The sequence below is a fragment of the Ahaetulla prasina genome, chromosome 3 (genome assembly GCF_028640845.1).
Source record: "Ahaetulla prasina isolate Xishuangbanna chromosome 3, ASM2864084v1, whole genome shotgun sequence".
Taxonomy (NCBI): Eukaryota; Metazoa; Chordata; class Lepidosauria; order Squamata; family Colubridae; genus Ahaetulla; species Ahaetulla prasina.
This window is the reverse complement of record NC_080541.1, coordinates 179,921,003-179,933,063: the sequence shown is the minus strand read 5'-3', so window position 1 is coordinate 179,933,063 and position 12,061 is coordinate 179,921,003. Positions and strand designations below refer to the sequence as shown.

At 37.9% G+C, this 12,061-nt stretch overlaps 1 protein-coding gene across 1 annotated transcript in view; it reads right to left on the bottom strand.

Moving 5' to 3' along the window:
- The window catches only part of SORT1 (sortilin 1), a 52,955-nt gene that overhangs the window by 20,547 nt on the left and 20,347 nt on the right, over positions 1–12,061 (bottom strand). Inside the window, exons 2-7 of the mRNA XM_058174837.1 lie at positions 9,438–9,497; positions 7,295–7,368; positions 5,243–5,345; positions 3,746–3,910; positions 2,112–2,185; positions 909–958 (exon numbers count right to left, since the gene is read on the bottom strand). Coding sequence (XP_058030820.1) covers positions 909–958; positions 2,112–2,185; positions 3,746–3,910; positions 5,243–5,345; positions 7,295–7,368; positions 9,438–9,497 — 526 coding nt within the window. The remainder of the gene's footprint in view (positions 1–908; positions 959–2,111; positions 2,186–3,745; positions 3,911–5,242; positions 5,346–7,294; positions 7,369–9,437; positions 9,498–12,061) is intronic.

The following is a 12,061-nucleotide window of genomic DNA, read 5'->3' as shown; positions in this document are numbered from 1 at the left end:
ACTTGAAGATCTCTTTACATCAAAAATGCAGTTGATTCATATTTATGATTATGTTAGGTTTTCCAACTGTTCATTCACATAAGACAGCATTTTACATCTGATTGTAATAATAAGATTCTTTTATTGCTCACCATCACTCATGAACAGGTTCAATTCTACATTTTTTAGTTCAAAAGGATTAGCTACTTAAATTTCCTCTGTTACATTTCATGCAATAATCATTGCAATATGTCATGGGAAAGTAAGAAAAATTAATCATTGCTGTCTTGATTATGGTTTCAGTGATACAATAGTAGCATGTTTTTTTTTCAATATGGCTAGTCAGATTTATATTTGTTCTTATCTTCATATTTATAAACTTTATTTATTCATAAGTAGTTTGGAAAGGTGGAAACCCAGGGTCATATGTCAAATTCCTCTCCTCTAAAACTTCCTTCAATATCATAATCAGAAGTTAAATTTATGCCATTTAAAGGCAATAAATACCTATTTACTAGGCAAAAGTTCTGTAAATTGGAAATGCATCAGCAGCAGAAAAGGTTAATAAAAAAAGAGAGAAAGAAGGAAAAAACAGAACTACTGTCCTAAGCAGTAGAAAATCAGCTAAAGTTTTGACACTTCCCACAATGTTTAGTGAAGCTTTTTTTAAATGACAAACTCTTGTTTCACAAGACAGTGACTTTTTATAACTACAATTTTCTATGAGTGGACCCAGGGAAAAGATTCCAAACTTTGACAAATAAATATATAAATATAGCCAGAATATGATTTTCCCACATTAAAATAACTGCAGGTGAATAAGCTATGGTCAAGACTTCTTGAGGCTTTGCCTCAAGGAAAAGAATCCATAAAAATCTCCAAAAAAACCCTCTAAAGTAGCTCTGTTTATTATACTAAGGATTACTTACTACAAGAGCCATTCAGGTAGGTAGTAAAGAAGATGGTTCCACCAGAACCCCTAGGAAAGGCCAAGAGAATATAATTAGTGTAATGGTAGAAGCATGTAGGCTAACTAAACAATTGGGATTTCAATTTGTGGAATGATTTCATATATCATGTTTAATTATGGCTTCACTATGATTTTTAAATAACCTACAATAAACCAGATTCTGTTACTACACTGGGCTAGGTAATAACACTTTTTGTAGTTAAATACAGAGAAACCACTAAATCAAAATCAGACCAGAATGGTGTGTGAAAATATTATCTTAATTTCAGTACAGAGTAAGTTTTCCAGTTGTTTTGAAATTCAATTTCAGGAATGCTGTAATGTAACCCCAAAATATGGACATTTCAGTTCTCTGAATTTTCAGTAAATTGGCTGGAGAATTATGAGGGATTTAATTCAACATATCTGGAGGGTGTCAGTCTAGGCAACTTCATGTCTACAGAGATGAGTTGTCACAAACTGTATCTAGTTAGTAAGCCAAGCTAAGATTTTTGAAAGTTAAAAATGCATCAAGTGGCAGAAGCAGCATTAGGATTTTGTGAAATCCATCAATAAGCCTCACTGAAAGTAACAGTCATACTCTAATAAGGAGTTCACTTCTATATAAATTAGACCACTGGTTTATCATTATGCTAATAAGCAAAAACTTCCCGAGGTCTTGTGCAAAAGTTTTTTTTCTCATTTACATAATATACTTTTATTTGGAAATGTTAGTTCCAAATCTGGCTCTCCTATGTTGGCCTGTCATATTGGCCCCAGCTGTTTTATATCTACTCATTAAATTATCCTGGTATACTCAAGATGAAAATTAGCAAAAGCAATACATTTAAATTTAACAGTTACAAAATTGGCTCTTTATACAGAGTACTTGCTATGTACACAAAATGTTGAAATAATTAAAATACTCATACATACAAGAGTTATTTTTCTGAAACCATATGCTACAATTGTGAGCCTAAATAAAGTCTTTAATTACTTTGTTGCAACTGAGAAAATAATATTAAACATTTTCTCAACAGCTTTCTTCATGTTTTTACAAACTATCAGATAATAGACACTTAAATTATGTTAGTATACATTAAACCTTCAGTATACATTAAAGTTACTTTAATATAAATTAATCCATCAATTCTCCCTGGACAGCATTCATTAAGAAATTTACCATTTGGCCAAGCAAACATCTTTGTGGATTTCTTTCCATTTCTCACCAAATGTCTTTGATATCCACAAGCTACCCTGGAACATTTAGAAAGAGTTGCTTATTATTGATTCATCATATTCAAGTGACTGGCATGTAACAAAACAAAAAGTCCATAGTAAAGTTACACATTTTTATGTTTATAGTGTACAGATTAATCTGCAACCTAATCTGAGCAATTTATTAAAAATTGCTGATGTAAAACAATCAATGAAAGGAAGATTAACAGAAAGCAAAAAAAGGAAACACCTAAAAATCCTTTTATAATAAGAAAAATATACTGAGTCACTAGTAAGATTGAGAAGAGGAACTATATCTGCAATAGCAACTGAATTTCAGTAGGAGAAGAGGAGAGATAGATCTCTCTTAGCAGGCATCCCAAAGAACATGGCCTTAGTAAAAGTCAAATTTGTTGAACATAAATAGCTTGATGGATCTTTTAAAACTGTTCTTTTAACATCCTGGACTGCTTAAACCATTAAAAGTCCAGAACCAGCACTTTGAAATGTGCCCAGAAACTAATTAAACTCTAGAAATAAAAAGAATTTGCATACTCCTGATAACCAGCCCTTCCCACATATGGTTCTGGACCAACTGAAGCTTACGTAATATAAGTCTATCAATTTAAATTGGCCAAAGAAGCTTAATCATACTTTAATCAAATGAATAATGTTTTATAATCCTCAAAGAAAAGGACTTGTTCATCTAGGTCAGGGCTGGGCAATTAATTTTCCAAAGGCACCACATGAGAATCTTGGTTTGCTGTGGAAGGCCCCTGACATCGCTGCCCCACCCCTCGTTACTAACATCCCAATTTCTAAGCTGCCAAAACTGCACTGACACTATGCCCACCCCCCACCATCAACACAATGATGCCAACTCTGATGAAACCCCAGACCCTGCCACCAACACAAACTGGACTGAGACTGGCCAGATGTGGCCCGAGGACCACAAAATGTTCAAGATTGATCTAGACCAATCTCTATTTCTTAGCCCCTCCTTCCTCATGGAATTATTGTTATAAAGGTAAAATGAAGAAAAACCTTCCTTGAAATTCCATGAGAAAAAGCAGAATATAAATATGAGGTAGTAGCCCTTGACTTACAACAGCAGCTGGTACCTGAATTTCGATTTCAGATGTAAAACATAACCACATCACTTAGTGAGAGCAATCCCTGCAGATTTACCCAGCGATTTGTAACTTCCCCTCCTGGTTTCCCCACTGACCTTCAGAAGAAATCGTCAGGAAAGGTTGCAAATTGCGATCATGTGATCATGGGGTGCTGCAACAAGTCCTAAGTGCAAGCCAGTTAGCAAACGGCCAAATTACAATCATATGACTGCAAAGATGGCCAAAACTCTGAGAACAGGTCATAATCACAATTTATTCAGTGCTCTCCTAATTCAGTGCTGTCCTAATATCTAAATAATCATCAGTAAATCTAGAAAACACATATTTTTCTAGATAAAAATTGTGACTATAAGTAGTCATTCAAAATAATTATCTCCCCCCCATATACTTCATTTCAGATCACAAGATCACAATTTCAATTGCCACACCAATGAAGATACCTCCATCCCCTTTCTCCAAATCTTACCTCAGTACTGAGGGTCAATAACAAATCAGAATTCTGAGGGTGATAAATTATTTGAGTTAAAGGATGGAAAGGAAGATCTGTTAGTACAAAATTCTTTGCAAAATCAGACGATCGGAAGATTCTTCCACTATGGTATGGTCCAGATCTGTCCCCAGTCAGTATCACCTAGACGGATAGAAAAGTAAAGATGAGAATCATCTTCTAAACGTTCAAATAGGAGCTTATTCACACTGCCAGTTTATCATGTGTTGAAACTAGTATGTCTGAATCCATATTTGGAATAGTTTTAAAAGGACAAAACAAGTCCCTGGAAAAACCATAAATAAGCATAAGTAGTATTAGAAGTTCTAAGGTAATGCAAGACATTGGGTTTATGGCTTTTGTGATTACAAAAGGAACTGCTTTGCTATGCCACAAAAGGATTTTATGAAACCCATTCAGGAAATCTCTAAAGAATTAAACTATTCCTGCTTATCCCTCTAATGGAAATGTCATATAAAGAAACATCTTATCTGTAATATATCCATGGACAGCCTCAATAAGGTTGGATTTAAACTGTGTTGGGAGCAAAAATGTTTATTTAGTTCTGGAAGCAAACTAATGACAGTAATTTAAAATTCAGTAAAAGTTAGAAAAACCACAGCCATAACCTATCCCCCCACTAATGACCGATAAGTCCTATACAGTTTATTTAACACAATGTGCAGCAAGAAGGGGAAAGAAGAATTAGATGATACTAGCCTGCTCTAACAAGTAAGGTTCTGAGTTTGCACTGCAGAGCTGTCCAATTTTCTTCAGGTCAAGGGCTGCCCAGATTTTGAACAGCACATCAAGAAAGACAATCCAAATGTGGAAAGTGATAGTTAGGAATCCAAAAAAGCTTAAGAAACACAGTTTGCTCAAAGCTTCCCTTGACCTTTTAAAATCCAAGGAAAAGTCAATATTTCTGGCCCTAATAATTAGGTTCATGAAGACATGGTGGCGCAGTGGTTAGAATGCAGTATTGCAGGTTAACTCTGCTCACTGCCAGGAATTTGGTACCTTTGATCCTGACTTTCTCAAGGTTGAGTCAGTCTTCCATCCTTCCGAGGTCGGTAAAATGAGAACCCAGATTGTTGGGGAAAATATGCTGACTCTGTAAAGCGCTTAGAGAGGGCTGTAAAATACTGTGATGTTGTATATAAATCTAAGAGCAATTGCTATTGCTATTCAGTAGATGATGCTAGGCCAGGGATGGACCCAGTCAGTTTTTTGCACTACTGCTCTAGAATGCCTTGGCAAGTAGCAACCACTGGAAAACTAGTAATAAACTTAAATCTACCTAGATTCCAGCCGTGTTAACAGCTCAAGTACCATCTTAAATCTATTCTCCAATACTAAGTTAAATTATTAAAATGCAGCCATTTTAGAGCCTTCATCTCAAGACTTCCATTTTTATCACAAAGAATAGGGATAACAAACAGGCTAGCTTGTATTGTAATAACTAATTCTTCCTACCTTCCCTGAATTCTCTGGTCCAATAGCCATTCCAAACTCTGTTCTGATGAAAGTGTTGTTAATGAGGTCTGTAATGTCTGTGAAAGTTTTCCCATAATCTTCACTAAGATAAAAGGGAGGGAAAAGACAAAGTAAGGACAAAAATTACCCAAACACCTTGAAGTAATAATTTGTCTTAGTGACGCAATAAAATAAATATCAAAAAGAACTGGAAAAATATAAGAGTTAACAATGTAAAAATACTTAAGATTTTTCTATGGCATGATTTAGTTCAATGATGAAATATGTACACAATAATAGAATGTGCACAAATATATATATGTGTGTGTGTATATATGTTGTCCATATATTATATATATATATATAATGTTATATATTATATATATAATATATATATATATAATATATATAACATTATATATATATAATGTTATATATTATATATATATAATGTTGTCCATGGGGTCGCGATGGGTTGGACACGACTTTGCAACTAACAACAACAACAACAACAAAAACAACAACAATATATATATATATATATATATATATATATATATATATATATATATATATATATATATATATATATATATATATATATTGCAGTGAAAATTATCCTTCACACAGATAAGGTACTACACTTTATCATATAAAATAGCTCCCATGTTTTAAAAATCCTCTCACTTTCAGGTAATTGCCAAAATAGTTAATACAATTAAAAATTAAAATAAGTAGTCAATTAAACTATAAAAATATGCTATGAAGAATCCATAAATCTGTACCCACACCAAAAGTAGGGACCATAATCATAAATGGCATGTTCCACTAAACCTCTAAGCCAGTGGTGAAATTCAAAATCTTTTACTACCAGTTCTATGGGCGTGGCTTGGTGGGCGTGCAGAATCCGCATTCCCACCTCACTCTGGGACCAGCCAGAGTTGGTATTTGCCAGTTCTCCGAACTACTCAAAATTTCTGCGACTGGTTCTCCAGAACCTGTCAGAACCTGCTGGATTTCAACCCTGCTCTAAGCCTAAGGAACCAAATTGATTTGGCTTGATATTTGAAAAATAATATTAGCAGCATTGATGATTCTGTCAAAGAAGGGTTTTCACAAGTGGTTCTATCACATAACTAGTAGGATCTACACAGTAACTATTGCATGCAAGATTCTGTATTAGGATTGTGCTAGAGCAGTGTTTCTCAGTCTCCACAATTTTAAGAGTGGATTTCAACTCCCAGCACTGGCAGGGGAATGTTGGTAATTGAAATCCATACCTTAAAATTGAAGAGACTGAGAAACACTGCTCTGGAGCAATAGGCCTTTCTCAGTTCTTCCTTTTCCCATTCCACAGCGAATCTTAATTAACCTATGACCACATGCCAGTAAATCCCTCTTCTGCCTGTTGGACCTTTGAAGTTGGGAGCAAACTACCACTATACAATATGCCTGCCCTTGGCAGGAACAACTCTTTTCTAAAAGGACTACCTTCACCTCTCTGGTGCAACTTGTTCTACATAACAAATGGAAAATGGAAAAGCAGGAACAGTCGGCCACACCAAAGCAAATATTGGAGGAAAAAGTCTAAAGCAATATTTCTGGTTTCCACCCGAGAAAATATGGCTGTAATCCTAGCCTCAAACATATGGAATGTTAATAGGCAGGTGAAGCCTTCATCTTATCTCAAAGTTTTATTACCTATACTAGTAGTCAAAAGGGGGGCTGTTTCTGAAGGATTTCCAACAGGCAGAGGAAGAAGATGGATTGTATTTGACAATCTATTAAGATAAAAATTATCCTGGGTCAACGTGATCCTATTCCGACAAAAACAGGTTTATACTGCCATTGTTTAAAAGTTAATCATGGAAAACTATATGTATTTACAGGAAAACAGCTTTTGAAAGAAACAGGTCACCCAGCACTTTATCGATGGAACCAGAGAAGGCTGTTGCAGCAATTAGGCATAGAAGCAATACTGACTTTTAAAAAAAAGAAAAATATAATAAATATCTATTTACATAGAACTATAGACAACTATAACATCTTTACCTTCGGTATAATTTAGACTGCCCAAAGCTCATGATCACTAGGGGAAGCTGAAAAGTAGTCAACACAAGAATAACCTGGAAACGGAAAGTGGAAAAGATATTTAGCTCAGATAGTCCAAGAAAACAATCTTGTCTTAATGTTATTTAACTATTTTAATAGAGTTTAATTACTATAATAGATGCTACATAGCAAAGATAACAAAAGAGTTCTTTCTGGTTAATAATTGGTTTCTATCAGGCTGAACTGGTTTCAGCCACCTTTCAGCATACTCATACAGTATGACTATTCAAAAGGTAGATCAAACAAATAGAATTTATACAGCCACCTGAATAATTCCCTAGAAATAATTTCATGTTCATTTCAAAAATTAGGTGTTATATATTACAATTTTTTATTATATTAGATCATCTTATGAAAAAATATCCTCTCTTTGTTATTTCAGTTATCTAATGCTTAAGTTCCTATCCTAAACCATCACCCTATTTTTCTCCTTTTCTTTGCGGAAGGAATGATAATTTATTTAAGCCCTCATAACATGTCACCTAAGTTAATTCTCTGGAAGGAAATTTACAGAATAGTATCAAATGTAGCTATCATTGGTTTCTAAATTGTGCTATAGTATATTAAGTTATTCAGTGTACAATATCACAATAGGAACCAATTTTCTCCCTTATGTCTAGCTATTTACTAGAAATACAAGTCTTTAATCAAAAGAGGAACTTAAACTGTCAGTAGACTGTTAGTTTAAAAATATTTATATAGCTTTGATAGAGCGATGCATGCTAGAGCTAATATATGATAATTCACTTGGCTAAGTATAAAATATTTGAATTGCAATCTTTTTTAAATGTGTAGTTTTTTTCTGGAATGTCTACTTGCCTTTTGGTTATTGAAACTGTGTAAATACTTGGATTGTATACTGATGAGATCAAAACATTAATAAATATGTTTAGAATTTGGTATTTTGTCCCCTCCCCCCCAAAAAAACACATTTCCAATCTTAACACATCATGAATTGAAAGTGTCTGCTTTTTAGTAGCACCAGAATTGGTGATCTTTTGCTGAGCATCAGTGAAATTTCTGAATGAGCATTAGATTGGATTTATTGAAAGTTAAAAGAAAGATTCCATCAGGTTAGTATTTGTTTGTTTATTAGTCATCTCCAACGGACTGAGTTCAGCTTCCAGTGACTACATGAACATGATCATACGTTTTATTTGCACAGAGGTGATTTGCCCCTGCATTCTTCCAGAATTATTGATTGAAGGGGGTGTGAGAAACCTCTCATCTAAATATTGATCAGGTCTGACTCTACTCACCTTTTTTTATATAAAAGTTCGCCTAGTTATTAATAATGCTGGTAGTTTAAATAAAGGAGTATGAGAAGCAGACAGAAATAGCTAGATTAAGATTCAATTATCTTTGAAAGAAAGAAAAGGAAGTTTGCAAAACTACATCAGATGCTACTGGGCAGCTCCTCGGTATCTCTTTTTGTTCCTGATTTAAAAGTAAGAACCAGAAAAACATAGGTTTCTTCCTAATTTTTCTCCCAATATGCTTGATTAACTCCAACTCTCCATGAAATCAGCTGACAATTTATATGACCCTTTCTACTATTGTCACCTGCCCTTCAGTACAGTGGATAATCTTAATTATGTCTAAGGATTGTCAAAATTATATAAATAAAAAATGCTCTTGAATTGCAAAATTCTCTGTCAGCGTGAGGTGAACAAGCAACAACTCTGTGGAGGATATTAAGAAATATGAGGGATTTTTTTCTCCACACCAATAAGGCTTCATCACTGAAGCAATTATCCCTATAACCCTGAATGGGTAGATAGATGTTACTTACCAAACCTGTGCGTCACTTCATTTACACAACAAAACACCCACAATAGTTCTTTGTTCATGAGTAAGATGGCAATATTTAAAAGAAGAACCAGAATAGCTTGCAGCTGTAGTGAATAACTTTTTATCACCCACCAGGCAAAAATACTGTAATTCTTTTTTATGTGGGAAGGTTAAGGCAAAAGCATCTTTATTTGAAAGCACGAAACCAACGCTGTATGGAACTATTTCATATATTATACTTTTGCTCCTTCTGAATTCTTAAAACATCTGCTCAACCAATTTTATTACTTACTCCAGTGCTATCTCCAATCCAGGAAAGGGACACTGAGCCACTGAGGTCATTGAAGACACGCTGTAAAGACAATTGCAAATACATTTTAGTCCCTGTTCCTGTAGCTGACATTATTCAGCAAATACCCCTTCCCTTTCTTCCAAGAAACTTATTTCTGGACACCATATTCCTCACAATCATATTGCCAATTAAATTTAATAGTTATAATTTCCCAATAAAGTATATAAGATAACAGATAATATATTTATTTATTTATTTATTTATTTAATCAAATTTTTATACTGCCCTATCTCCCGAAGGACTCAGGGCGGTTTACAGCCCGATAAAATACAAATATCATACAAGGTAAAAACATTGATTAAAAAACTTATTTAAATAGGCCAAAATTTAAAATTACAATTAAAATATTAAAACCCCATTACCTAAAAATTAATAACTAACCCCAGTTAAAATTAAGTAAAATTTTAATCCAGTCCCGCTTGGATAAATAAATGCGTTTTCAGCTCACGGCGAAAAGTCCGAAGATCAGGCACTTGGCGTAAACCAGGGGGAAGTTCGTTCCAAAGCGTAGGAGCTCCAACAGAGAAGGCCCTACTCCTGGGGGCCGCCAGCCGACATTGTTTGGCGGACAGCACCCTGAGAAGACCTTCTCTGTGTGAGCGTACGGGTCGGTGGGAGGCATGAGGTAACAGCAGGCGGTCCCGTACGTACCCGGGCCCTAAGCCATGGAGCGCTTTAAAGGTGATAACCAGAATCTTAAAGCGCACCCGAAAGACCACAGGAAGCCAGTGCAGACTGCGTAGTAGTGGTGTTACATGGGAGCAACGAGTGGCTCCCATTACTACTCGCGCAGCTGCATTCTGGACTAGCTGCAGCCTCCGGGTGCACCTCAAGGGCAGCCCCATGTAGAGAGCATTGCAATAATCCAAACGAGATGTGACCAGAGCGTGAGTGACCGTGCATAAGGCATCCCGGTCAAGGAAGGGGCGCAACTGGCGGATCAAGCGTACTTGGTAAAAGGCCCTCCTGGAGACAGCCGCCAGATGATCATCGAACGACAGCCGCCCATCCAGGAGGATACCCAAGTTGCGCACCCTTTCCATTGGGGCCAATAACTCGCCCCCAACAGTCAGCCGCGGTTGCAGCTGACTGTACCGGGGTGCCGGCATCCACAGCCACTCCGTCTTGGAGGGATTGAGCTTGAGTCTGTTTCTCCCCATCCAGACCTGTACGGCTTCCAAGCACCGGGACAGCACTTCGACAGCTTCGTTGGGGTGGTCCGGGGTGGAAAAGTACAGCTGAGTGTCATCAGCGTACAGGTGGTAACTCACCCCGAAACCACTGATGACCTCACCCAGCGGCTTCATATAGATGTTGAACAGGAGAGGCGAGAGAATCGACCCCTGAGGCACACAAGTAAGGCGCCTCGCGGACGATCTCTGCCCCCCTGTCAACACCGTCTGCGACCGGTCGGAGAGATAGGAGGAGAACCACCGATAAACGGTGCCTCCCACTCCCAAACTCCCCAACCGGTGCAGCAAGATACCATGGTCGATGGTATCAAAAGCCGCTGAGAGATCTAATAGGACCAGGGCAGAGGAACAACCCCTATCCCTGGCCCTCCAGAGGTCATCCACCAACGCGACCAAAGCTGTCTCTGTACTATGACCGGGCCGGAAGCTGGACTGGAACGGGTCTAGATAGGTAGCTTCATCCAGGTACTGGGGAAGCTGCCATGCAACTACACTCTCTACAACCTTCGCAAGAAAGCGAAGGTTGGAGACTGGACGGTAATTCCCCAAAATAGCTGGATCCAGGGAAGGCTTCTTGAGGAGGAGTCTCACCACCACCTCTTTCAAGGCAGCGGGGAAAACCCCTTCCAGCAATGAAGAATTTATAATTCCCCGGAGCCAGCCTCGTGTCACTTCCTGAGTAGCCAGTAAACGGGTCCAGTAAACATGTAGTTGCATGTAACCTCCCCAGCAACCTGTCCACATCCTCGAGAGCCACAGAGTCAAACTCATCCCAAACCACCTCAACAAGACGCGACTCCGTCATCTCGCTTGGAACATCGCAATTTTGGTCTAGACTATCCCGAAGCTGAACGATTTTATCGTATAGATAACCGTTAAACTCCTCAGCACGTCCCTGTAAGGGGTTATCCCGTCCCTCCTGATGAAGGAGGGAACGAACCACCCGAAACAAGGCGGCCGGGCGGTTATCTGCCGATGCAATGAGGGTGGAAACGTAGGAACATTTCGCCTCCCTCATTGCCACTAGATACGTCTTAGTAAAAGACCTCACTAGTGTCCGATCAGCCTCGGAACAGCTAGACCTCCAGGTGCTCTCTAGGCGTCTTCTCCGGCGTTTCATCTCCCTCAGCTCCTCAGAAAACCAAGGAGCCAGTTGAGATCTACGCCGGGTCAGAGGCCGCAAAGGCACGACATGGTCCAAAGCCCCAGCCGTGGCCCGTTCCCAGGCCGCAACTAGTTCTTCAGTCGTGCCGTGGGCAAGATCCTCAGGAAACGGCCCAAGCTCCGTCCGGAACTTCTCAGGGTCCATCAGGCGCCTGGGGCGGAACCAACGCATTGGCTCCGTCTCCCTGCGGTGGTGAGCGGCGGTCC